Source organism: Astatotilapia calliptera, chromosome 16 (genome assembly GCF_900246225.1).
Source record: "Astatotilapia calliptera chromosome 16, fAstCal1.2, whole genome shotgun sequence".
Lineage (NCBI taxonomy): Eukaryota > Metazoa > Chordata > Actinopteri > Cichliformes > Cichlidae > Astatotilapia > Astatotilapia calliptera.
Window position 1 is genome coordinate 33,604,589 of NC_039317.1, and position 27,384 is coordinate 33,631,972.

Genomic DNA, 27,384 nt, shown 5'->3' on the forward strand with positions numbered 1-27,384 from the left:
GAGGCAGTGCTGCTCCCCTGTAACCACCAGTCCCCACCTCTCCCACTCCCACCCCCACACACAGTTTGTTAAGTTTGGTAATCTGCGTGATGAAAGGTTATTTTAGAGCAATTCTTCTTCAAACATAAAAACAAACAAGCAAACAAACAAATAAACGAAGCAAAAGCAAGACAAAGCAACATTACATATGAATGATCTTTGTTTCGCAAAAGCCTGCCTGCCCCACGTCTGCGTGGGTAGTCCCTCTCATTGTTGCACCTCCCTCCTCCGCCTGAAAGTAAGCCATGCCCAGATAAATCACTCCCAGCACAGAGTGGTAACCTGCACACTGGGGCCGCAGACTGCAGAGGAGGACAGAGGGAGCAGGCTGGGACGCGGCAGAAAGCGCACAGTCTGATTGGAGCCGAGTTCTCTGGGTGTATTTGAAATAACACTTTCATATACGCATATAATAACAGCGGGACACCTGCAGCTTCATTCTGCTTTCATTGAGTCACTCTTCGACAGTATGACTGGCAGCACCATCGCCAGGGTGCTGGTTGCCCTGTGTATCGGGAGCGCAGTGAACTGTATGCCCAGAGGGACGCACAGGGATCGGCGTCAGGCGCATCAGCATCACGTCCCCTCAGTCTCTCAAGGTAAGCCGTTTGTGAGTGAGTGAGTGTAGCAGCCTGTGAGCTTCCAATCTGAGGCCGGAGTGGGGGGTGGGGGTGAGGACATTTTAATTAAACTGCAAAGTTTGCGCACTTTTTTGGGGGGGAGGGGGGTCCTTGGTGGTCCTTGCTGGATTGTGCAGTCATAAAACTCTGGATTAACCTCAGTCACCAGAAAACCTCCTGTCCTCCCCAGACTGGGTCTAAGAATGAGAAGGGAATGAAAATACAAAGCACGCCATCTGTTTAAAAGCTGGAAAAAGTCCAAAGGGAATCAGATGTGAACAAAGAAGATGGAGATAGAGAGTAAAAGTGGAAGGTTATTATTCGCTGTGCAAGTGATTTATCACTCGGCATTAGGCTCCTTTGAAGTCAAGTTAACACATCCAGGCACTTTCACAGGCAGGGGAGAAGCCTTGTCCTCCAGCAGAGTGGTGATTCCAATTTAGGGTTTGCTTATCGTTGTGTGGGAGAGAAGTCCCGTGTCTGTTTTTAGCTGTGGTTGGGGCTGGACAAGTTTCCAGTGGCTGCATTTGTCTTTCAAATTTTAAAAAGATCTCTTGCTTTAATCTTTACCAAGCAGCTTTGATCTGTATCACTCAATTGTTTTTTCTCTCTGTCTTGTTTCCATTTTCACGTGTCAGAGGGTTGTATGGAGAATGGTCAGTTCTATGGAATCAATGAACAGTGGGAGCGGCAGTTTTTGGACAGCACTCTGGTCTGTACCTGCCACGGAGTTGCAGGAATCAAGTGTAAAAGCAAACCCCAAGGTTAGTTTGTGGGCTGTTAGCTGCGTCCACAAAAATCACATCTATTCTTCACTTCTGTCTGAGAAAAGAACAAAACATGTACCAAAAACATCTTTTCTGCTGTTGCTCTTAAAGAGGAAAGGTGCCACGATAAAGTCAACGAGCGGTACTACACTGTGGGAGAAACTTATGAGAGACCCAAGGACGGCATGATCTGGGACTGTACCTGTATTGGATCTGGGAGGGGCAAAATCAGCTGCACCATTGCCAGTAAGTGTGTGATACTGTGTGCCTGTTTTAACTGCTCTAACCTCAGACCACACGTCTAGGACTGCCAAACAGTAAACTGGTTAACCCCCCACGCTCTCCACAGTTGATTAGAACCTGGTGCCATGCAGCTATTTGCAGTTAGTGGTTAAATAATGAAGCATCACATTTTTTCAGTTCCCTTTGTTTGCTTATGCTGATGAGCCTGAAATCATCTCTAAAATCATGTCTTCTCCTTCTCTGCACCTAGATCGCTGTCATGAGGGCGGGGCTTCATATAAGATCGGTGACACCTGGAGGAGACCCCACGACACAGGAGGCTACATGCTGGAGTGTGTCTGTCTGGGTAACGGCAAAGGAGAGTGGGCCTGCAAACCTGTTGGTGAGTCATTCAGACAGGCAGTGACTAACAGATGCATTCTTCTGCATCAGCCATATGTGTGTTTCATAGACAGTGCTGAACAAGTAATTAATGAGTTTGTACCCTGCAGCTGAGCGCTGTTACGACAATTCGGCGGGAGCATCGTATGTTGTTGGGGAGACGTGGGAGAAGCCGTATCAGGGATGGATGGTCATGGACTGCACCTGCGTCGGGGAGGGAAATGGACGCATCACATGCACCTCCAGGAGTGAGACAACTTATTTGCTTTGCTTTGTCTGCCCCATCTACACTTCTGCTTTGCTTTCAGCTTTAGCTAAGAAAAATGAAATTCAGCACCAAATTACAGCAACAGTTGCCTCTAGGTGCTTTATACTGTAAGTGAAGGACCCCACAGTAATACAGGGAAAACCCAGCAATCAGACAAGCAACTATGACTAAGCAGTTGGAGACAGTGGGAAGGAAAAACTCCCTTTCAAAAGGAAGAACCTCTGTAAGGACCATCCTCAGGAAGGGGCAGCCATCTAATTTCCTGCCGTCCTACTTTTATTCATTCGTTTTCGAGATTTTTCTTGTTTTGCATGATCTCCATGGATACGTAAGCTTGTCTGCCGACCCTCAGAAAGTCACACGAGCAGAAAATCTGAATTTATTGCTGCTGTTTTGAATCACACATGTCTGCACATCCTTTAAACCCTCAGTGAATGCCATCCACGTAGCATGGAGTCTTCTAAGAAGGACTAATGGTAAAGTGAGCTTGTTATTTCTTGGAGAATTTTAAGAGGCTGGGGAGGAAATGTTTTCCAGCTGTGTCGACAGTTTAAACCGTCACTCCAGTCCTTTATTATGTTGGCTGGTGCATCAGGTAATAATGAATGCTTTTCTCAATTAGTTTGTTGTTTTATCCAAGTGCTCAGGGTGGCCTTGGACACTTCGTAGAGTTCATCAATAAATTTCCCCATGTGTGCACAAACATGCAACCAGCTGCTAGCCAGTGATTCAGGCCCCACTCAGTCGCTGCAGAGAGTTTCCCCCAAGTCACCAGACTGCTTAGAGTTTCCTTTTATTTTATATTCTACTTCTCATTTCCTTCTCTCCTAGATCGCTGTAATGACCAGGATACTCTGTCCTCCTACCGTATTGGAGATACCTGGACCAAGACCGACGCCCGGGGTCACCTGCTCAAGTGTCTGTGCACGGGGAACGGCCGAGGAGAGTGGAAGTGCGAACGACATGCCTCACTTCACACCACGGGCCTGGGTGAGAACTGACAATATCCCTGTGTCTATTCTCCCCGGCTCTGTGCGAGGAGAGGAATGCGTACCAGAGACACATGTTGTGAGGCGAGAGAGATAAGAGGTGCCAAGTGTCCAAGTGATGAAGTGAGAAAAACGCAGCTTGGAACTCGTGATCGTGACCTCATGAGAAGCAGAGGCAGAAATGGAAAGTAGATGTGCAAATGTAGGGGGAAAGTGATGACAGGGTGTGAGACAGAAACATGCTCATTGTGACTTAGAGACAGTAAGACAGTCTTTTTGTTGTAGTGTAGGCGTTACTCATATACTTAAGTTGACTCATGTATGCACATGAAGTAAGTCTTTAGAACTACTAATAATTTCAGTTGTTCTTTATTCGTGCTTTTTATCTAACTTGAGCTGTTGCTCTGATATCTGACTGGTGTAACGTGTTGTGTTTTAGGCACTGGCTCCCGTGTTGTCACCAACATCCACCCCGTGGTCTACCAGCCCGACGCTGTGCCCGAGCATGCCCAGAATGGAGCCTGTCAGACGGAGACAGGGCTGATGTATTCTGTTGGCCAGCGCTGGATTAAGAAACAGGGAACTACGCAGATGATCTGTACCTGCCTTGGCACCGGGTCCAGCTGCAACCCATGGGGTAATGAATTATTTCTTTACAAATTTGCAAATTACAAAGTTCACCTGCAGAGTTAAGCATAATTAGGCTGACGGCACAGTCAGACACACAAAAACGACTCAAGTGGTGTTTATGCCTCTGTTTGTTTTCCCGTCCTCCTTCAGATGGACCTGCTCCAGTATACGGTGGCAACTCCGGTGGTCTGCCCTGTGTGTTCCCTTTTGTTTACAAGGGAAAGACCTACCACTCTTGTACCTCAGATGGACGTGCTGACGGGCAGCTGTGGTGCTCCACCTCGTCTGACTTCGAGACAGAGCAGAAATTTTCTTTCTGCACAGAGAAGAACGGTGAGCTAAACGCTGGAGCGCTGACGTGTTGACATGTTTTTTCTTCTGTGGTGGTGATTGTGTGCTTCAGATAGAAATATCAAATCAAATCAAATCAAATCAAATCACTTTTTATTGTCACATCACATGTGCAGGCACACTGGCACAGCACATGCGAGTGAAATTCTTGTGTGCGAGCCCCACAAGCAACAGAGATGTGCAAACACAACAACACAAACGAGCAAAATACAAGAATGGCCAACCTGAAACTAATAAATATATGTACAATATATAATAGTGTATGCATTTCTGGATGTGTATACTAAATATTTTCCTACGTGTGTGTGTGTGTGTGTGTGTGTATACACATTTTTACAAATTAAATAGTAAAAAAATAAAATAAAATAATAATAATAATAATAATAATAAAATATATAAAATATACAGAGTTGAATATGTGCAAAACAAGTGGCATTTATATACAGTGTGGAGTGTATCATGTCTTTGATATTTGAAGAAAATGAGTGTGCGCTGTTGAAAAAGACAGGAGTTGCGTTTTATCGACAGTAGGGCATCTCCTGGTCAGTGCAGGTAATCAAACAAAAGGGCGTGAACATGACATGTTTCCTTTGAATGTGAGGCTTTTCCCATCTCTTAACTTTAAGACCTCATACAGGTTTTCTGATGTGCAATAACAGCGAGGCTGCAGTGAGAAGGAGGCAGCTGACCATGTGCCTCCTCCTGTGTAATGACAGGCAGCTGGCCAGCTGTGAGATGGTTTTCATTGCAGCACCCAGACCTGCTGTTCTCCTAATGTGTTAAACAAAGACCCTGAAACGTGTTAACAATGAGCTGCTACGTTTACATTTGCCCAGTTGTCACAAGCTTGCGTCCAAAGCAAGATGCACAGTCTGTCAAGGAGATGTTTATTAAACTTATTACTTATTATTGCTTTTTTTCTTCTTCTTTAGCAATTGTGGCAACACGTGGCGGTAATTCTAACGGCGCTCTCTGCCAGTTCCCTTTCCTCTACAATGGCAGAAACTATACCGACTGTACCGCAGATGGACGAAGGGATGGCATGAAGTGGTGCGGCACCACAACAAACTATGATGACGAGCGGCGTTTCGGGTTCTGTCCCATGGCGGGTAAGTGTGTGCAGAGTGAGAGAGGGCTGTTAGCTCGTGGCTCAGCAGTTTCCTAACAATGATGGCAGCTAATTGCTAATTGCAAAGTCTAACCTCCACCCCAGTCTGAATGCTTACCTGACCTTTAAAGCTGATTGAATTAGCATGGAGGCGATTATCAGCGTGATGCTAGAAAGCAGCCTGCGCTGATATCACAGGCAAAATCTGTTTACACTTCTTACACCTTTTGTTTACAGCTTGGTGCCATTTAGTCTCTGTGGGTAACAAAGGAGACTGAAGCCAGTGAAACTGTGGGAGGGGTCGTTAAAACCACACTAATGTCTGAAGCAGTAATGACAGCGATGACGTTGGTGCCATCGTGCTGTAAAAAGAGAAAAATCTGATCAATTTAAACTTTGGAGACGTAAAAGTCACTTTATACAAAGCAGCTGAGCTGTCACAACAAATGTGTGTTTTTGGCATCGCAGTGAATACATTCAGAGCGCAGGGCTCCTTTATATTGACAGTAATGACTTCACAGGCATCGTCAAAACAAACACGGTCGTTGAGGTGTTAATGGTGACGTTTAATCAGGTCCGGAGCCCCCTCGCCTCCACCTGTGGCAATCTTCTTCAAAGCTTTCTGCACCGTCTGCCGTGTGCCCGCGGGACAGCCTCCAGCTGTGACCCACAGTCAGAATTTAACCTCCATTATGCAAATGTCATCATTTACTTGGTTAGATCCACAATCTAAAAACCAAACAAAACAAAGTAATCCCTTTCTCAAATTCAGCCCCCGTGCCTGGTTAAACTGCAATCAGCCTCTCAGCTGCTGATAAATCTCTTTGGCAGGAATTTAATTTAGTTCCCACAAATCAGCCAGAAGCTTTTTAAATAGCCACTTTGAAGTCATCAAACCAGGGTTTAAATTACACTAAAGACTATTAGTTTTATTAATTTTAAATAGATGACTGCTGATGGAATGCAGACTGACATTTAGGCAGCTGTTAATGGGTTTGTAACTGGAACAGATCCACATTTTACACGGTCTGAAGGAAAGGCTCATTTTAACTGTGAGGGTAGAAACGCGTCCAGCATGAATTCAAACAAAAATCCAACAATATAATTAATTATTTCAACTGGTCAGGACCACTGAACCCAGAAACAAAAACACATATATATGGACAAAAAAATGAGTGTCTTTTTTTTTTTTGGCTCAATTTTGAACTTTCCACTTAAGAAATGAAAGATCTGTGGTTCAGTCCCAGGAAGAGACACAGATCCCTTTGTGTCAGAAAGGATATCCGGAGTTTAGTCAAATAAATAAATACATGAAAAATCTCCCAAATCAAACATGCAGAGCTGCTCGCTGCGCTGACCCATTTGTTGTGAATCAGGGAGAAACTAAAAATAGCTTCTCGTCATTTACTCACTCAGGCTTTCATGCATATTTATTTTGAACAGAATTCGTATGAAAGTTTTTGCATGTTTTTAACAAAAGCATACACAAAGGTTTAGTGTTAGTGACATACAACATGCAAATATTTTAATTTATTTAAACCCACAGCAAAGCCTTCCTAAGCCACGTTCTAATCATTCCTGTACTTATGTCCTAGCTACAGCCTTCATGTGCAGTGATTGGTCAGAATCGACCAATCAGAATGCAGTAAAGTAAAAAAGGCCACACGCTTTCTTTCCACACATGCACGCTCACACATGGAAGCAGGTCTTTACTTGCATCAGACACTTTTTCAAACGTATATCTCTCTGGAAAAAACCCAAACCACTCACTCTCTTTAATTATGGCAGATTTCATACATACGAGAGCACACGACAGCTGTTTCTAGCTTTTAATCAAATTTTCTTTGCTATGGAGACAAAGACAGGTATTCTGTGGGGTCTGCATCCTCTCCCACCCTGTGCAGTAATAGCAGGGTTGAGTCAGTGATGTCCAAAGGGCATCGGTCATGTTAATGTGTTTGTTTTGATCATGATAAAAGTATGCTGTGTGTGTGTGTGTGGATCCGTGCATCTAATTTTTTTTAGTATTTCCTCCCCATTAAGACCAGCAGGAGGTGTAACATTCAGTTACTTTTGTGTGTCCCAGCTCATGAAGAGGTGTGCACATCGAATGAAGGGGCGATGTACCGTGTAGGCGACCAGTGGGACAAGCGTCACGAGGTTCTGGGTCACATGATGCGGTGTACCTGTGTTGGCAATGGCAGAGGAGAATGGAGCTGCATTGCTTACTCTCAGCTAAACGGTAGGTGTCCACACGTGTAGCTGCAGGATACACCGTGGCAACAAGCAAGGGGCTACAGACTGGTATTAGATCTCCCTGAGTGTAAAGGTGAAAGGTCGTGCTAGATAAAAATCCCTCACCTGCACAGCTGCACTTTATGGGCCCTTAGCTGCACCTGCACTGCACACAGACACACACAAACCCTGCACTGCACACAGACACACACAAACCCTGCACTGCACACAGACACACAAACCCTGCACTGCACACAGACACACAAACCCTGCACTGCACACAGACACACAAACCCCGCACTGCACACAGACACACACAAACCCCACACTGCACACAGACACACACAAACCCCGCACTGCACACAGACACACAAACCCTGCACTGCACACAGACACACAAACCCTGCACTGCACACAGACACATAAACCCTGCACTGCACACAGACACACAAACCCTGCACTGCACACAGACACACAAACCCCGCACTGCACACAGACACACACAAACCCCGCACTGCACACAGACACACACAAACCCTGCACTGCACACAGACACACACAAACCCTGCACTGCACACAGACACACACAAACCCTGCACTGCACACAGATACACACAAACCCTGCACTGCACACAGATACACACAAACCCTGCACTGCACACAGATACACACAAACCCTGCACTGCTCAGACACACAAACCCTGCATTGCACACAGACACACACAAACCCTGCACTGCACACAGATACACACAAACCCTGCATTGCACACAGACACACACAAACCCTGCACTGCACACAGATACACACAAACCCTGCATTGCACACAGACACACACAAACCCTGCACTGCACACAGATACACACAAACCCTGCACTGCTGACAGACACACACAAACCCTGCACTGCACACAGACACACACAAACCCTGCACTGCACACAGACACACACAAACCCTGCACTGCTCACAGACACACACAAACCCTGCACTGCACACAGACACACACAAACCCTGCACTGCACACAGACACACACAAACCCTGCACTGCACACAGACACACACAAACCCTGCACTGCACACAGACACACACAAACCCTGCACTGCACACAGATACACACAAACCCTGCACTGCACACAGATACACACAAACCCTGCACTGCACACAGACACACACAAACCCTGCACTGCACACAAACGGTGCTCAGCATTTTGTTGAATGTCTGTTTCAGACCAGTGTAGCGTGGATGGCTTGACATACGAGGTTAACCAGACCTTCACCAAGCGGCACGATGAGGGATACATGATGAACTGCACCTGCTTTGGCCAAGGCCGTGGCCGCTGGAAGTGTGACGCCATTGGTGGGTTTGTCATTGCACACTTTGCATTTTTCCTATCATCCTAATCCTTGCTTCAGTGTAGGGTCGAAGAACAGACACGACTTATCGACTAAGCTTATGCTGCGTATTTGTTAAATGGACGGAGAATCCTCTTAATTTTTATTAGTAGTTAAAATATAATAACTCACAGCGAGTGCAGGCTCTGAACTGTAAATATATATGACTTTCATGAGTTTCAGTGCCCTTGTTTTTTGCATACTGTTACACTTCTGCTTTGTGCCCTCAGACCAGTGCCAGGAGCCAGAGACGAGAGCCTTTTATCAGATTGGAGACTCCTGGGATAAAGTCATCCATGGAATCATGTACAAGTGCTACTGCTATGGCAATGGTGTTGGAGAGCTGAGCTGCGAGCCCCAGCAGACGTACCCTGGTGAGGTTTTAAATGTGCTTTTGTTCGTATATTTTGGGCTGACGTGCGGCTGTAACAGCAGGAGCAAAGGAAAATTCCCAGGACTGTGATACAAATATTTTTGAGTGCGATTTAATTTACTTCAGCTTAAAAAACATTTTCAGTTTATTAAAAGTCCAAAGAATAACAGGAAGCCGTAAAGGACTATCACACGCTCGCCTGTCCCGAGCATGCTCGCTTTTTCCTCACCTGGGCACCTTTTCCAGCATCACTTTGTGCTCCAACTCTTGAAAAATGTTTGTTCAAGTCCCTTTGGGAAAGAGGCTGTTGACTTTGATGTGAAGTAGACAGAGCCGGGAGTGGGTGTGATTTCCTCTTTTACGAGTGCACCCCCACTCTGAGCCTTTGTTCTTGCCAGCATGTGGTACAGCCCCTGTGTTGTTGCTACAGCTGTACCAAACGCCACAGTGCAGAGCGCGTATCCAGCCCAGACACACCTACTGCACACCGAGCTCCCTGAACAGCAGGTTTCAGTTTGTGGATTTTGGTGTCACGTTAATTCAAATCTCATCTCGTAAAGTTTAAACCAGCGTCACTCAGAGCAAGACACTACTTCACATTCAGTTACCTGGACCGTAATCTCAGCACACACCTTTCAAAATCACAGATTTTAGCTGGATTTAAGTTCCCTCTTAGTACACTTTGTGTTCCCTTTTATAATCTATCACTATTACCTTCATAACAGACTCCGGTGTGTCTGTCGTGCACGTTTAATGTTTTTCAGGTGCTTTTCCAAACTTTTCTCCAACTCTATAAAAGAAAAGAGTCATGCACACGTGTGAGCTTGTGTGGTGGCTTTAGTGTTTCGAGGAGCAGAAACATTTCCATCTCCTGCAGCTTGGATAAATTTATCAGGTTAGTTCCAAGTGAGGCTGTAACTTTGTGCAAATGGTGACTGTTCCAGGTTTAAATGGACTGTTACTGGTTTGCTCTGTATCTGAAGCAGGTTGACAGAAGATACGAAATGTAGGGCATCGTTCTACCGTAAGTGGCCATAATCGCAACCAGCTGTGAACTAGCTCCGCGTGTGTGTGCATGTATGCGTGTGCGCGCATGTGCATGCATGCTCTTTGGCATACAAAATACAGCGTGCTAAGATTTAAGGGCAGCATGAACCAGATCCAGACTCGAACTGGGAAAAACCATAAAAGGTAAAAATGGAAAAGCAACAGTCTTGCAGGACTTTCTAAAGCTTCTGATTTGGCACATGCGTTGATAAGATCTAGAAAATATGTTTTCTTGTCTGCCATCTTTGTTTACGTCTTCTTGTCTGGGGTGTAATTGAATCTTTTGATGCATTTCTTATTGTTAGGATGACTCCCAGAATGACTTCCTTTTGCCGCTGTCCTTATCACCACCTCGCGGTGCGTCTGTCGGTATCAAGAATGAATGTTGTGTCTAAGTGTGAAGAGTGAAGGGTCAGGTCTGCATGCACATGCTTGTACGTTAAAGAGACATAAGTAAAGCTGGGGAGAGCGCATTTGTGAGGCTCGTTGTATAGCCGCTCTGCAGTGAGTGTGCATCCGTTCGTGCACCTCCCACATCTGATTCTGTATAACCCTTACCCTCGCCAGTGGCCTGTGGGGTTGTAATAGGCAGTAATAGGTCCCAGATTGTTTTTGAGGTTTGCGTATCTGCTAGAAACTTATGGTTAACCACGCCACTTGCTCAGAAACTGTGATTACAGGTCTGCTATTTGGAAAAAGCAGTTAGAAAACCTCAGTTCTTTATAGCAAAGCTACCAGTTTCTATGAGCCCAGCTTATGTCAGGAGTCTGCGCACCACATGACTTCTGTTTACATTCAGGATGACTCGATGTATCCCCTTTGGATTTCTGCCTCTGCTTATACCACTTCTCTTCTTTTGTGTCTTCTAACCTGCAAAGTCATCTTGTATAATTTGTGCATCGTTCGGTGAACTCCTGCACGTCTGCAGCTTTTTATAGTGCAGACTCAAACCCTTACAGTTTTCTCTCAGATGGTGTAATGACCACCAGATCTCACCACAGCGTGGTTGGCCCCTCACAGACGAGCACTAATGCGACGGCTCAGGTGGTAACTGTTGTTTGGGTGAATATGGGGAAATTTGTTGGTTAATTAAGCAGCGAAACATGTTTCTTGGATGGAAAAGAGACTACATAGTGGAGGAATAAGTTCTGTATGTCAAATTACACTGTGTGAGAATTACAAGCTTCATACTAGTGTCAGTTTTTAACATGTTTTTGCACTTTTTTAGCTTCTGAGACAACAGGAAAAATCTTAAACTACGGTGGAAGCAGAAACTGTTGAGAGTCTGCGCTGGAATCTCACACAGACCTGCTAGTTTTTAACACTTTTTCTCTGCTCTGTTCAGGAAAATCCTCCCACACACCCACTCACTGTTAAACTGGGTTATGTAAAGCTACTGGTTTAACAAAATGATTTCCCACTCTGGAGCACAGATGTGCCTGCTCTCCTGCACACTGGTCACTCACTGCACAGCGGCTGGTAAAGCAGCTCTGTCTCTGTCTCGGGTGGTCCCCGTCCCGTCCAGGTGATCATCACAGAATCAGGAAGCCAACCAGACTCCCACCCTATTCAGTGGAACGCCCAGTCGTCTGCACACATCACCCAGTACATCCTTAAATGGAGAGTGGAAAGGGTTTGTTTTTTTAGATTTGTTTCCTCTTCCTCCATGATTGGGCTAAACTTAATTAACCATTAAAACAATGTCAGCCTGTAAACTGTCCCTCAGATCTTACATCTCATGTGATTTTACAGAAAAACTCTCACAGCCCGAGGAGAGAGGTGGCAGTTCCTGGCCATCTAAACTCGTACACCATCTCTGGTCTGAAACCCGGCATCACCTACGAGGGTCAGCTGATTAGCGTGCTGCATTTTGGGCGCAAAGAGGTCACACGTTTTGACTTCACCACCACTTATGGATCATGTAAGTTAACGAAGTCACTGATGGTTTTGGAGGAATGTGTATGGGACTGTCCTGAATAACCAATCAATGACGTTCCCTGTAGTGGCTACAACACAAGGCGAGACCACCCCTCTTCCGCCTGTGGTTGACATCTCAGAGTCTGTAACCGAAATTACCTCCAGCAGCTTCGTCATCTCCTGGGTTTCTGCCTCGGACACAGTTTCAGGTTTCAGAGTGGAGTACGGGCTCATTGAGCAGGGACAAGGCACTGGACAACCTATTGTTCTTGGTAGGCGCCGATACAGATATTTACACTTTAAGATCAAAAAAATCTGACGTTTTGCTTGATTTCAGAATCACAGCAATTCCCTCGTTCGTCACAGATTTGTTGATCCAAAATATTTCCTTCCTGTCAGATCTGCCCCGCACAGCTACCTCTGTGAACATTAATGAGCTTCTCCCTGGGAGGAAGTACACTGTTAATGTCTGTGAGCTTACTGAGGGAGGCGAGGACAACCTCATTCTTACTACTTGACAAACAACAGGTGCGAACACACATTATTTGTCGTCATCATCACCTTGATTTTACAACTAAATGCAGCACTGAGATACAGTTCGTGTCATGCATCAACACGCACACCACAGTGGTTATAACGTCGTTTTTACACCTTGTTTCATAGAAGCTGATGATCCCAAGGAGCAAGAAGTGGAGGAAGTGGGAGATGCATCCATCATGATCAGCTGGGAAAAACCACTGGCTCCTGTCACTGGTAAGCTACTCTAACATCTTCAGTCGCTGGCTACTGAACTCATCGGCCTGCACACGGGTAACTGTTTCCTCTTCCTCTGTGCAGGTTATCGTGTGGTCTACACTCCATCAGTAGAAGGTGAAAGCACGGAGCTGAATCTCCCTGATACAGCAACGTCCGTGACTCTGAGTGACCTTCTACCAGGGAGCCTGTACAACATCAGCATCTACGCCATTGAGGACACCCTGGAGAGTGAACCCATCTTTGTACAAGTCAGCACCTCTGGGGAACCACTGCCAGGTAAATGAGTGCTACTGGCTGATTGGTCTAAAAGATGTAAGGAATAATCCACGATGGTTCATGTCAGCACCTCTAATCTTTGCATATCATAATTTGATCTTCCGCCTGTGCCTCCATACATTTTGAATTAATACACTTGCCATGAGGGCACCTATCATAACCTGCAAGTTGTCCTGTGGCGTATTTAGAGATTTATGCCTGTTTCCAATCCTCAGTAGAAGCAAGACGAACTTTCCAAGGCAAGTCAAGTCACTGAGTTCACAGCTGTTGGGATGGAGTTATGTAAAACCTGTTAGTCTGCCAGGTCAAACAGATGTTGGAAGAGTGTGTGTACAGTTTGTGTGATGGACTGAAGATGTGTAAATTAGCTGACCGAGTTTAATATAAGGCAGAAAAGTGAAACTCCACCTCACACCGCAGCTCATATTAGTCAGTTTTAGGCTGTTTGTTGGTTGCCATTGGGGTTGGGTGCAGGGTTGGAAGTACTCGTCTCAGTGAGCGTCCTGTAACAGGAATCATTTATAATTATTTACACACATGTTAAACACATCAGCTGGATTAGACTGGATTTATGCAACAAGCAATGAAGGTCAGATGTTTTTGGAAATGCAGTAGTCATTTAGCTTCAGAGCGACATTCGGGGCTCTGCAAAGACCCAACCTAAAAAACTTTGTACAATAACTCAAAGTTTGCTATGAATCAAATCGCCAACTACTTAACTTGATCTGGTTTGTGTTATTTCCCTTCTTTTATTCTGCTCGGGTCAGATTTATTTCTTCTCTTACTAATTTTGTCCAGCGCTTTTGTCTCCTGCCTATAAGTGGTAAAGAAGTCAGGCTGTCTGGGTTCTTCCCTCAAATGCATGTTTCCTTTATTAAGGGGAAGATGGTCATACACATTCAGCTGCATGTGCTGAGTGATCACAGACTCCATCCATTGCATTATACGTGCATTTTTTTCTGCTCAGCATTTTTAAATCATTTTAACCCAACGTTTTTAGTCTAACTTCAGTTTTAAAGAACACATACTGACATTTGTTTGTGTCGTACCCACAGATGAAGTGGATTCCCCGACTGACCTGCAGTTCTTTGAGGTGTCTGACAAAAAAATCGTTCTGACTTGGTCCAGACCCTCTGGTGAAATCTCTGGTTACCGGGTCACCGTGATGCCCGTCGATGAGTCTGGTTCTTCTCAGCCAGAGATGAATCTGCCCGTCAGTCAGAACGCCTACACTGAAGTGACGCATCTACAGCCAGGAACACTGTACCGATTCAGTGTCTATGCTGTTCATAATGGACACGAAAGTTTGCCACTTATTGGAGAGCAATCTACCAGTGAGTATGACAGATGGCCTCCAGACTACAGGGAAATCATTTACATGCCAAAACTGGATGTGAATACACACAGCCTCTCTTCTTTGCATGACTAAAATCTGGGTAAAGAGGCATTAACCCTAACACAACCACACTGTGAAACAGACAATACAATGTGCACATGTTTTAGTTATCCTACAAATGCATGAAATCATGATTACTGATCAGAAACCATAATAAACAAGTGCTTATTTTTCCAGTGGCACGTATTTCCTGTGGTAGAGTTTTTTGCATTTTGTCAGGGCGTCTGGGGATTTAGTTCTTCCAAGCAGCCTGGGCTCTGGTCCAGACTGTGGGGGCTCTGCGGGGGCCATTCCATCTGTTATAGGACCCTTTGTTTCTGAAGATGGTTTGATACGACTGGCTGTTTGAATATGGGATAAAGCAGACGGAGATGAAGCGTGAAACAAGAATGGCTTTTTTACCAGAACTGAAACTGTTCATACTGCTCCCGACAGTCTTTTAGATCAAACTGCTCTGAATCTAACAGTGTTCATTATCTGTCTTCTCAGAGCCCGATGCCCCCACAGACATCCATTTTGCCAATGTGACCGAGGACAGTGCAGTGGTGCTGTGGTTTGCACCCCGTGCCAAAATTACCGGCTACCGTCTCTTCCTCACTGTTGAGGGCTCCAACCCCAAGCAGCTGCGCCTGCCTGCCCGCCTCACCCAGTACACCCTCCTCAACCTGCAGCCAGATACCGAATACACAGTGACTCTGCACGCGGAGCAAACCAACACCATGAGTGCGGGAGAGACAGCTTTGTTTACAACCAGTGAGTATCCAGTGCATTGAGCTTTGTGGCCACCGAGCTTATACTTCAAACTTTTGTGCGTTTTGCTATTAAAAAAGATTTTTCTGGATAAGTCGAGTCAATGAGGCGTGGCCTCCTTCAAACACCAAAGCATGAATATTGAAGTTTTTGCTGTATTTATACTCCAAGACACTAAAATTGATAAGAACACACCTTCACCTTCTGTGTTTGTAGCCCCAGCGATGGGTAATGCTCCTCATTTCAACACTGATGTGACTGATTCCTCCATTATAATCACCTGGACTCCAGTTCCCCGCGTTGGCTACAAGGTACCCTCACTTACAGTATATTTTTGCATCATTTGCCTTTTTGGGTGCAGGTTTTCTTCTTTACGTGTGTAATTCTGACTGTTTAAATGCATTTTCCTGTTTGCTGTGCAAAGCACATTCCAGTTATTCTTACTTGAGTGTGCGCCTCTCAGAGTTAGCTACTAACATGGGAACTTGAACCCTCTGAGATATATCTGATTGGTTAGAAGGTGTCGCACCAGAGATGAGAATGTTCTGCTGGCTTCAGTGTTCTTGGGAAAGCACTGACCTCTGACCTTTACCTCCTCTGCTCAGTCTGTCTGACTGTGTGCATTTATCTTTCAGCTGACAGTACGGCCCAGTCAGGGTGGGGAAGCCCCGAGAGATGTGACCTCTGAGTCAGGAAGTATCTACGTTTCCGGTCTGACTCCAGGAGTGGAGTACACCTACAGCGTCCAGCCGGTCATTAATGGATACGAGCAGGGAACTCCGATCACACGCCGCGTTGTCACACGTAAGTGGACTCTTTTCATTCCACTTTCCAAACCTTTTTTTCTCTGTTTTGCATTCTTTTTCCACACGTCCTCCTCTGATCTTCTATCCTCTTTCCTCTCCAGCTCTGTCTCCTCCAACCGATCTCAATCTGAAGCCTAACCCAGGCACCGGTGGTGTCACAGTGGAATGGAACGGAGCCAGTACTCCAGGTACACACATGTGCAATAAAAAGAAGAATCCCAACAAGCAAATCATGAATAGCCAGTCTAACAACTAAATACCTCTCTTATCCCTCTAAGACATCACCGGGTACAGAGTGACATGCACTCCCACTGACGGACAACAAGGAAACAGTGTGGAGGAATTTGTGGAAGGTGGTGAGAACTCCTGCACCCTGGAAAACCTGAGCCCTGGTGTGGAGTACAACATCAGTGTTGTCGCTGTTAAAGATGAGATGGAGAGCACTCCGGTATCGACTGTCATTACACCAGGTGAGATGTTTAATTTCATAAGAAGGCCTCTCAGAGGTTTGAATGGGTTTTCTTCCCGGTCCATCAGGCCATGCAGACAGGATGTGCATGTATGGAAAGTCATTCTCTAATCAGCTGCAGAAGCAACATGTTGAAGGTTGATGTTTTCAAATAAAACATCAACCTTCAACTTTTAACACCTACCAGCTCTTTTCTGAAACTGTTGCTCTCTGCATAGGCACCAGCAGCTAAGTGCCTATGCTAAAGTGACTCATAGGTAACACTAATGCTTTTAATGTTAACTTTATATATCACCAAATGGTAACATAGGTATATTACCATTTGGTGATATATATATCTGTATATCAGGAGACGCAAACTTAACATTAGGGCTTCCATCAGTGTCACCCTGCTGGAAGTCCAGTGTTTGTGGCCCAGATTAACCAGTTTGTATCCTTTCTCTCCTTTTTCTTTTTCCTCACGTTTGGCTCTTTGTTTCTTTGTTTGGCGTTTCTGGGTTTTTCTCTCTTTCTTTCTCTGCCCCCAAATCTCTTCCCATCCATCCAGAAGTACCACAGCTGACTGACCTCAGCTTTGAGGATGTGAGCGACACCACTATCAGTCTACGCTGGACACCGTTCGACACCAAAGCCATCACTGGTTACAGGATCACTGTAGTTGCAGCCGGCGAGAGCGTGCCGATCTTTGAAGACCAGGTGCTGCCCACAACCGGTCAGTACACGGTCTACGGACTGGAACCGGGCATCGACTACGACATCAGCGTTACCACTCTGACGGAGAATGGCGAGAGCGAGCCCACCACGCTCACTCAGCAGACCTGTAAGAGCCGTGTTTCTACCAAGCTGAACTAAAAAAACACACACGTTCAGTGTGAATTCACTGTTTAGGTTATATAATGTAATAAAGCTCTCATTAAACCTTTGACACGGCTCTTTAAACAACAGAAACCTTTAGGTTGCTGATGTAACTGCTGTGCGTGTTTTGTTGTCAGTTTAATAGCCCTGAGTGTGTGTGTGTGTGTGTGTGTGTGTGTGTGTGTGTGTGTGTGTGTGTGTGTGTGTGTGTGTGGGGACCATCTGGTATTAGTTGAGAGGTTTATCATACTAAGGCTTGCCCTCCCACCCCCCACCAGTGCAAACAGTGCTTGTTCTCCCAGCTTGAAGATGTTGTAAAACTTCAGAAGAGGATTTGCACTGACACACAAACACATCACAGACTCGTCTTTTAAAAGACGGTCGTGTAAATATTTCACTTTCTCTTTTAGTTGTTCCCTTATGTTTGTCTTTTCTCTTGCATCCTTTCGTGGAGTTATTAAATTTCCCGAATCCCGTTTCACAACCAATAAGAAATCTCATAAATCCAACAGTCTGCTCTGTCTTTCCCGCAGCTGTGCCAGCTCCCACTGATTTAGCCTTTGGGCAGGTTGGGCCAGACACCATGGAGGTCACCTGGGTCTCTCCCCCAGTCCCAAACACTGCTGACATTAACAGTTTCCGTATCAGGTAGGTGAAGAAACACAAAAATGTCCTCATGCAGTAGCTTGTGAATATAGCTGATGTCGGTCTCTGTATCATTCAGGTATCATCCCATCGATGATGAAGATGAGATCACAGAGACCAGCGTAGGAGGGACGGCTAACAGTGTGGTGCTAAGAAGTAAGCTGTAGTAATCATGATTAACACAAAGCCAGGTACAGTCACAGAAGAAAGGGCTGCATTCACATCTGTGGTGTTGTTGCTGTCTGCAGATTTGCTGCCCAACACCGAGTACCTGGTGAGCGTGATGTGTGTTTATGAGGAGAGGGAGAGCTCGCCTGTGGTTGGCTCTCAGAAAACAGGTGATTCTAAGTCAGGAGCAACTGTGCATCAGCCTAGAATCAGCCACTGGCATCATAAGAGCCAGTGAAATCATCTTTATCCTTCTTTGTCCCGACCTGCAGCTCTGGACTCACCCGTCGGCCTGCAGTTCTCTGAGATCATGACCAACTCCTTCACCATCCACTGGTTCGCTCCGCAGAGTAAGATCAGCGGCTACCGCATCCGTTACCAGATGGTGACGGGTGGGAGGTCCAAAGACGAGAGGCTGCCCCCGTCCAGGAAGCACTTCACTCTGACAGGACTCACTCCTGACACAGAGTACTTGGTCAACATCTTCGCCGTGAGCGGGACACAGGAGAGCCTGCCGCTCAGCGGGACACAGAAAACAAGTATGAACGCCACTTTCAATGTTTTATCCACTCACGACGTTAACGCCAACACGTCGGATATGTATTTATTTTTCTTTCTGGCGTCTTTGTCCAGTCTCTGATGCTCCCACTGACCTGGAAGTGCTAGACTCGAACCCGACAAGCATCACTGTCCGCTGGGCTGCTCCCCCAGTTACTGTGCGCTACTACAGGATCACCCATGGAGAGTCAGGTAGACTTACAGATTTAATTTGTACCAAGAACTGTATATTTTTCTGACTATATTATTCCTTTTTGCAAATTTTTTTGGCCAGTCATTAGTAAATCGTTACACTTGCAAACGGAAGGTCTTTTTGCCTCAGGTGGTCATGGTAATCCTAAGGAGTTCACGGTTCCTGGCTCTCAGTCCACCGCCACAATCTCTAACCTGAAGCCTGGAACTGACTACACTATCACTGTGTACGCTGTGACGGGCAGAGGAGACAGCCCCGCATCCAGCGTCCCAATCTATGTCACTCATAAGACAAGTACGGACACACAAAGTGCACAATCTCTCTGAGACATAACAGCGTTACACTTTCCTTTTCACATCTGTTTTCTTCTCTTGCAGGTGTCGACTCTCCCTCTGAGATGGAGGTGACAGATGTGAATGACAACAGCATCACAGTAAGGTGGAGCCCCGCCGCAGGCCCCATCAAGGGTTACAGGGTGACTGGGGCTCCTAGAAATGGACTGGGACCATCTTTTACCGAGGTGGTGGCTCCAGGTACGTTTCCCACATTCACAGCGTGTTGTGAAGTTTAGCTGTAAACTTTGAGCCGTGTTGATTTTCCCTTTTTTGTTGTTTCCAGATCAGACAGAGTTTACTTTTTCAGGCCTGATGCCGACGTCGGAGTATACCTTTAGTGTGGTTGCTCAAGTACAAGACGGGGAGAGCTCTCCACAGGTGGTGACGGCTTCAACGAGTAAGGATTTGCCTTGTGGAAACTTTTAACTGAAAGTTTACTTAAACGACATCACCTTCTCATACTTGTCTTTCTTATCCTCTCTCATTCCCTTTAGATGTAGACCGCCCCAAAGACCTGACCTTCTCAGACGTTGATTCAACCTCACTGCGGATCACCTGGGACAGTCCCGAGGGAACCGTCACGTCTTACCGAGTGTTTTATTCAAGTTCTGAGGAGGGGGAGAGAGAGCTGCTTCCTGCTCCCACAGGAGACGCCGAGTCAGCCGACATATACGGTCTCCAGCCCGGCACCGAATACACCGTGAAGGTCATTGCTCTGTACGATGACACAGAGAGCACAGCCGTGGTTGGGACACAAGCTACAGGTAGGGAAGGGAACATTTCGTTAGCTTCATAGCATAAGTGCCTAAGTCATTTGACTTAGTCAAATGACTTAGGCACTTATGCTATGAAGCTAACGATTTATAACTACATGTTTGAGAACATTTTCCAGCGTCAAAGCTTTCTAATTAATGCGAAACAGCAGTTCAAGTGAAAAACCCAGCTTTCCTCTTCTGTTTCCTAATAACACTTATTTTTCTTTTTTCCCTCCTTCCAGCAATCTCTCCTCCAACTAACCTCCAGTTCTCCCAGGTCAGCCCTACTTCTTTCATTATGCGCTGGGACATGCCGGGTCAGGACAATCAGCTAACAGGGCTCAGGGGCCTCACGGGCTACCGTGTGGTGGTAAATCCAAAGAACAAGAGCGGGCCTACCAAAGAGATCAACCTGGCCCCAGACACCACTCAGGCACACATTTCTGGGCTCATGGTGAGTAAATTAAATAAATTTCCAGTGCCTTAAACTTCAATAGCTTAGCCATCACAGATACTGACACTTTTTCAGTCTCTCTTAAGCATCGATACCAGACGAGAAAGAAAAATGTGCTCACTGATAAGTTGGGAATAATTCTGTACATGATGTAATTGTAAGCATTTAGCCCGCTCGATCAGCTTTAGTGCGTTTACATGTGCAGTACCACACGAGCACACACACGTGGAGGTCTGCACACTTGCTGATAACGACTCTGTTTAACGAGGCTTTCCCAGGCACACCCATACCTGTGCACAAACATGCACAGACATATAATCTCGCAGCTTCAGTCGCTATTTTGACTCTCAGCCTTGTGGAGAATGTAACCGTATCTCTTTGGGTCCCGTTAGATTGCAACCACCTATGAAGTCAACGTTTATGCCCTGAAGAACTCTCTAACCAGCAGGCCCGTCCTGGGAGAGGTCACCACCCTGGAGAGTGAGTTTATAAAATGGATAATTTGACGCATAAAAATGAGGAGCTGCTTTTATTCCATCTTATTAATACTTTTTCTCTGGTGCTGCTTTGCTTCAAGATATCAGCCCGCCTCGTCGTGTGCGTATCGCTGATGTTAATGATTCCACCATCACGCTGACATGGCGGGCCAAGCCAGACCCCATCTCTGGTTTCCTGGTTGAGGCCACGCCCACCCACCCCTCTTCCGGCTACACACCCATCCAAAACACCATCAGCCCTGATTTGCGCTTATACACTATTACAGGTACGAGACAGCAGAGTTAAACATGTGTTTCTGCACATACAGACTCTCGCTAACATGTCTGTATTCACACTCTAGGTCTGGAGCCTGGCACCAGTTATAAGATCAACATCTATACGCTGAAAGGACATGGGCGCAGCGTACCTTACACACTCACAGCGAACACAGGTAACTGTGCACATCACACAGTATTATGTATTTACTTAAGAAAGACTTTCTCCATATTTCCTGAGTAATCACTTTTCTGTCTGTCTTGTAGCTCAGCCTCTGGTCATCCCACCCACAAATATTCGCTTCACCTCCCTGAATCCGAACAGCATTTCTTTCATGTGGGAGCCGTCACGCAGCCCAGGCATTACAGGGTACTACGTCACCTATGAGGAGGCGGGTGGTGTGCCTCGAGAGGTCCTTCCTAGACCCCATGCAGGCCAGGACTTTGTTACCATCAATGGTAAGTGTGCATGAGTGTTACTACATGTCATGTAAACATTTATTTTAAAAAAAAGATGAATCTTTTTGACTTTTTGTTTGACAATAGGTCTGAAACCAGGAACGGAGTATGTCATTAAGATCGTAGCCCTGCAGAATGCTTTGAGAAGCACACCGCTGGTGGGGAAAGCCAGAACCCGTAAGTGCAGACGTCGTCCACCTGCAGCCGTTTATCGACTGTAACTTTTTTTGTTACAGTTCAGCTACAGATGTTTCTACGTTTCACTGTGTGTCGAATGTATTAAACGCTTTTATTCTGACTTCTGGTATCACTTAAGAGAAACTGAACATTGCAAAGTTATTTCTCTTGCATTAAAGGGAAAAAAGAAAAACTATTCCCATCACCTTTTTAAAATGTGATATGCTGAAGGTGGGACATGGTGTTGTGGAATAATATACTCAGTTTATGAGTACTTCTACAAAGACTTACAGATTACACCATTAAATAAAAGCCTTAAAGGTTGTTTTTTTAAAGTTTCCCACTTGCAGCAGTTAGATGATGTAATGAGAACTTTGACTTTGATTATTTTTCACGATTGTTGTTAAGAGTAACTTCTCTCAGAGAGACAAAACCAGCAGTAATAACTGCTACATGAGCTGTGCTGTGCTGCCCTCTGCTGGCCATGCAGCACTGCTGTAAATATGTTGGGCAATTTATGCTTGCCGGAGGGTCTGAGTTTAGCCGTCCAAAGCTCTTTTAACCGTTATACAATGAAACCAATCCAACCTAAGTACTGGAATCTAAGAATCTAACAGCCAGCACACGTTTGTCTTTGATCCAATCAGAACCAGCTCCAGATTCTCAGCTGTTGTTCCCTGAGCTGCCTCAGCTTCCTGTTCCTCATCGCCCCACCACTGACATTCTGGATGTTCCCGAGTCCTTTGACGACAAAATGTAAGCATTGCCACAGTCATATGGAAAGGAAGGACATTTCTTTAACCACCTTAACAGTGTTTTCTGATTTCGCACCTCTTGGTTTTTGCTGTTTTATCATCCCTTTCTTTTTGTTTCTCCAGTTTTAACTCCAACCACGTCCACCTGGCTGGCACCAGCGGCCAGAACCAGCCAGGCCAGCAGGGTCAGCATATCTATACAGAGTATCAGGGTCTGGGCCCCAATAATGGATTCGGCCCCTACAGTGGACCCAAGGAAGGCCAGAGACCCACTCTCAAAGAGCCCTTAATTTATATTCCTGTGGCAGGCCCTGATGGAAACAGAGTACCTTTGGTCAAGGTGGGTGAGGCCCTGATGTAGCTATAATCTTGTTTCAGTAAAGCAGTGAAAGCATCTCCAACACGTTACATCAGCTTTATTTGATGAAATCAAAGTAAAAACAAATCTTATGTCTTATGCATGCTGGTTTTTGATTTCAGAGCAGGTACAAATACATGACCCTAATTAATATTCATGTGCTCACACTTTGTTCCATGTGGCTCCTGTAGGTGAGCGACGGCCCTCTGCCTGGTCTCGCGTTTGGTTTTTCTGACAGTGAAACAGAGATTCCCCAAGAAGCTCAGACAATCACAACCATCTCCTGGAAACCCATCCCTCACACGACAGAGTACGAGGTGTCCTGTAATCCTATCACAGACCTGGAGGAAGGAGGCTTCCAGGTACAGACGCGTGTGCACACACATCCACACGCGAGCTCGTTTGATATGAGAGGACGTTCCTCATTCAGCTGCTTTATCTTTCTCCACACAGATGCGTCTCCCTGGCAACTCCACCAGCGCCACTCTGATTGGACTGACGTCTGGAGCTTCCTATAATGTCATTGTGGAGGCCATGAAGGGCGGGGCTAAAGAGAAGGTTTTGGAGGAAGTCGTAATCGCTGGCGATGCTGGTACAGCAGTTTACGCTCGCAATTTTATTCTTTGATCACAGAAAATTGAAAAGTAGAAAAGATTCAAAGAGTCTGAAGTGAAAAATGGGAAAATATTAAATCAATAACCCGATGAGTTTCTTAATGAGCAATAAAAAAAATTGGTTTTTTGTCTTCAAAGGTGGCATCCCCATCACCCCCAAACGGGACGTGTGCTACGACACGTTCACACACACCTACCATGAAGTGGGCTCAGAGTGGGAGCGCATGTCAGAGACGGGCTTCAAGCTGTGGTGCCGCTGCCTGGGGCTGGGCAGTGGGCATTTTAGGTGTGATTCATCCAGTGAGTGGCTTATTAACCCCATCCCAGCATGCTTTGCAAAACCCTACCATGGAATTAAAGTCCAGTAATAATTCTATGTGATTTAAACACGAGGAATTTATAATAGGGAGGCATAAAACAAGCAAATGGAAATTCAGTTAAACACATAAAATGATGCCATTTGCCTTTATGCACATTATAAATTCCTGAGTCATAGAATCAGTGGATGTGCAGCAGCATGCAGTAATAAAATGTCAGCATGGGCAGCCACGGCAATGAGAAATAGACCTTTGCATAGAACATTTTTTGCCTCAGGTTTAAATGTATTTACTGTTTCAGTTAATCATAAAGAAAATGACTTTACTGTGTGTGAGTCAGCTGTAGCCTGCCCATGTGGATCCCTCTGATCCTTCTCTGCAAACTGTGAAAACCTCACATCAAACTGATCTGCCCGACTGAGCCTCGCACTCAGTTATTTGTATTGTCCATAACTGCAAAGCTAACACGACGATATGAGAAGCTGAGAGCATTTCATTTTTCTGTATATTTATTATGTGTCTGCACACGCTGCATAAATATGTATCTGTGAATGGGCTCGACTGATGAACTGCTTTCTTCATCTTTTGCACATCTGTGCATTCACTCCCTCTCTGCATCATTTCCTCGTCCCTTTCTTTTTCCGTGTCTGTCCCTCTCTTTGCTGCCTCTCCCTTCTTCAGAGTGGTGCCATGATGGCGGCAATAACTACCCTATTGGAGAAAGGTGGGATCGCCGCGGTGAGGATGGTCACATGATGAGCTGCACCTGTCTGGGCAACGGCAAAGGAGAATTCAAATGTGAACCTCGTGAGTGCTGACTGCCGGACACACACCAGAGCCGGGTGTCGTGTTAGGTTAATGATACGAGAACACGTTTGGTGTGAATAAAGTGACGAGGTCTATGTCAGGATTTTTTTAACGTGTTGAGTTTACTCTCATGCTTCTTTAATTTCTATCCTTCTCCAGATGAGTCGACTTGCTATGACGATGGGAAAATGTACCAGGTCGGGAGGCAGTGGCAGAAGGAGTACCAGGGAGCCATCTGCACCTGTACTTGCTATGGAGGACTACAGGTGAGAACGCCACCTGTAGTGTTGCTTTAAAGCTCTTTAAAGGTGTTTGTGTGCACTCAAGGCCAGGCTGGCTGTGTGTGTGAGCAACATCTCTCTCTCTTCTCTTCAGGGCTGGCGATGTGAGAACTGCAGGAGGCCAGGAGGGCAGCCTGAGCTGGAGGCTGACCTCCTCCAGCCTGTTCGCCCAGACGTCTTTGATCGTTACAGAGAAAATGCTCTTCGCAAACTGGTCAGTGTCTTTTTCTAATAGTAATCGTTCCAATGAAGATTTACATCAGATAAAAATGTAGCTGTAGCCCATACAACATGCATGTTTCCTCTCCCTTCTCCCTGTGACGTGCCCTTCTCTGTTCCCCAGAACATCCAGTGTCCGATTGAATGTTTGAGGCCGGAGCTGCTTGCAGACGCTATCAGCCCACAAGAGTAGAGATGAAAGGAGTACGAGTAAAGGAGGACAAAATGACGAGATCCCTAACAGCGTCAGCATCGCTTCAAGATGGAAGCCCCCGCTCGCTTTTGTGAAAAGGAAATATTCCATCAGATTTGTGCCTTAATTATTTCCCACCAAATTGTAGTGCCTTAACAACACTTTTCTACTCCAATCCTTGTGCCTTTCAAAGACCTGTAGCAGCTTTCTTTGTGGGTTTTGAGCCTCTTTTCTTCAACAGAACCAGGGATTTCTTCCATCAGAGTAATTTTAGACAAATCTGTCAGAGCACAAATCCTGCTGCTTCACCCCCTTGAACGTTCATTCCCTAAATCGCTCTCTTTCTCACACACACACACACACACACACACACACACACACACACACACACACACACACACACACACACACACACAGAAGCAGTATTGTTATGTGTGTTTTGACCGTTGTATTGGTGCTTTTGTTTTCAGAACATTCCTCTTTCAAACACAGAATGCATTTATGCAAATCTCTAAATGTCTGCAGCCACCTTTTGTTGCCATATCCGTTTTTTTCAAATGCATTTAGATAATGGTGGAATGCATTTTGTGGGTCCTTCCATATCAATAGAAAGAGGGAGAGCCGTTTTGCAAAGGCAGTTTCAAAGCCATGCAGTATTGCTATTGTACCCCCAAAATAACTTTTAGCTCCTGTGGGTCAGTTTTAGTGACATATACAGAAATGACCGTCACAATCCGATTAAAATAAAACTGCTATGACAGTTTTTATTAGCGTGAATCTACATTCTTTGTAGTGAAGTGTAATTCCCTTTGTTACGAGAAAAGCACTCCTGTAAGTATCCTGTGTATATCTGTGGTCTGCTAGTTTGAAGATCAGCTGATCTTTTTAAATGACAGAAAGATTGGAAACAGCCTTTCTGTTACTTTTGATGTGTCTGCTATTAATCTTTAATTCACCATGCAGACGGTCGTCATCAGCAATATGAGTACAAATTATAGAACCTATAAAAAATTGAAAAGTAAACCCAGAACTGGCTCACCTAGAAATGTAACTGTTGTTTCAAAAATAAGTTGGAGAATTCACCATCATTTCCCCGTGGATTACATTTTAGTGTTTTTTTATTTTTTAATTCAGTTCTTTTATTTATCCCTTGTTATTCAGGCATTTTGTTCAGTGCTATTTTAGGGTGTACACTTTATTTTTGATTCATTTGTTTTTTATGTTGTTGGTGCCAGACTCTGAACTACTGTGGACTGATCTTTTTAATAAACTGATAAAAACACATGCCTGTTAGTGAGACTGAATTCATTCCTAGTTATCTCTTGTTTTATACAGTGCCTGAAGTCACTTTTACTTCAGTGAAATTTTACTTACTTAGTTTGGTCAGCAAACGCTGTAGTTTTAGTCAGTTACCTATTAAAACCTTGGTAAAGACTTTGTTTAAAAAGCCTAAATCAGAGAATCATGCGGGGCGGATCTAGAGAAATTTTCTGGTGTGGCAAAATCAAAGCCTTTTTTTTCAGACACATATGGAGGTGGTTACATATTGTTACAATAATTCAAATGCAGTAAGTAAATGCGTTTTTCATATAAATATAGTTTATTATTATTTTCTGCAGCTCACATAATTAAACGCTTTAGTTACATAAAACATGCAGATTTTGATCTTATGTACTG

General features: G+C 45.2%; 1 protein-coding gene across 1 annotated transcript; it reads left to right on the plus strand.

The window, feature by feature from the left end:
- The first annotated feature begins 298 nt into the window (after positions 1 to 298).
- On the plus strand, positions 299 to 26,991 carry fn1a (fibronectin 1a). Its single transcript, XM_026144722.1, is given in 49 exon segments — positions 299 to 638; positions 1,298 to 1,423; positions 1,538 to 1,672; positions 1,920 to 2,051; positions 2,161 to 2,298; positions 3,150 to 3,308; positions 3,747 to 3,944; positions 4,088 to 4,270; positions 5,221 to 5,397; positions 7,483 to 7,638; positions 8,859 to 8,987; positions 9,253 to 9,393; positions 11,945 to 12,069; positions 12,195 to 12,363; positions 12,446 to 12,631; positions 12,759 to 12,887; positions 13,023 to 13,112; positions 13,197 to 13,391; positions 14,447 to 14,725; positions 15,277 to 15,540; positions 15,754 to 15,848; positions 16,173 to 16,341; positions 16,445 to 16,531; positions 16,622 to 16,813; positions 17,360 to 17,632; positions 18,201 to 18,315; positions 18,392 to 18,468; positions 18,561 to 18,650; positions 18,753 to 19,019; positions 19,114 to 19,230; positions 19,361 to 19,525; positions 19,609 to 19,764; positions 19,850 to 19,963; positions 20,061 to 20,330; positions 20,564 to 20,775; positions 21,168 to 21,255; positions 21,353 to 21,538; positions 21,614 to 21,703; positions 21,795 to 21,986; positions 22,074 to 22,163; positions 22,811 to 22,919; positions 23,042 to 23,258; positions 23,468 to 23,638; positions 23,730 to 23,868; positions 24,029 to 24,190; positions 24,889 to 25,014; positions 25,174 to 25,280; positions 25,390 to 25,509; positions 25,639 to 26,991. Coding segments are annotated over 49 exon segments (7,506 nt in total). The 5' UTR covers positions 299 to 508; the 3' UTR covers positions 25,708 to 26,991.
- Positions 26,992 to 27,384: the final 393 nt, after the last annotated feature.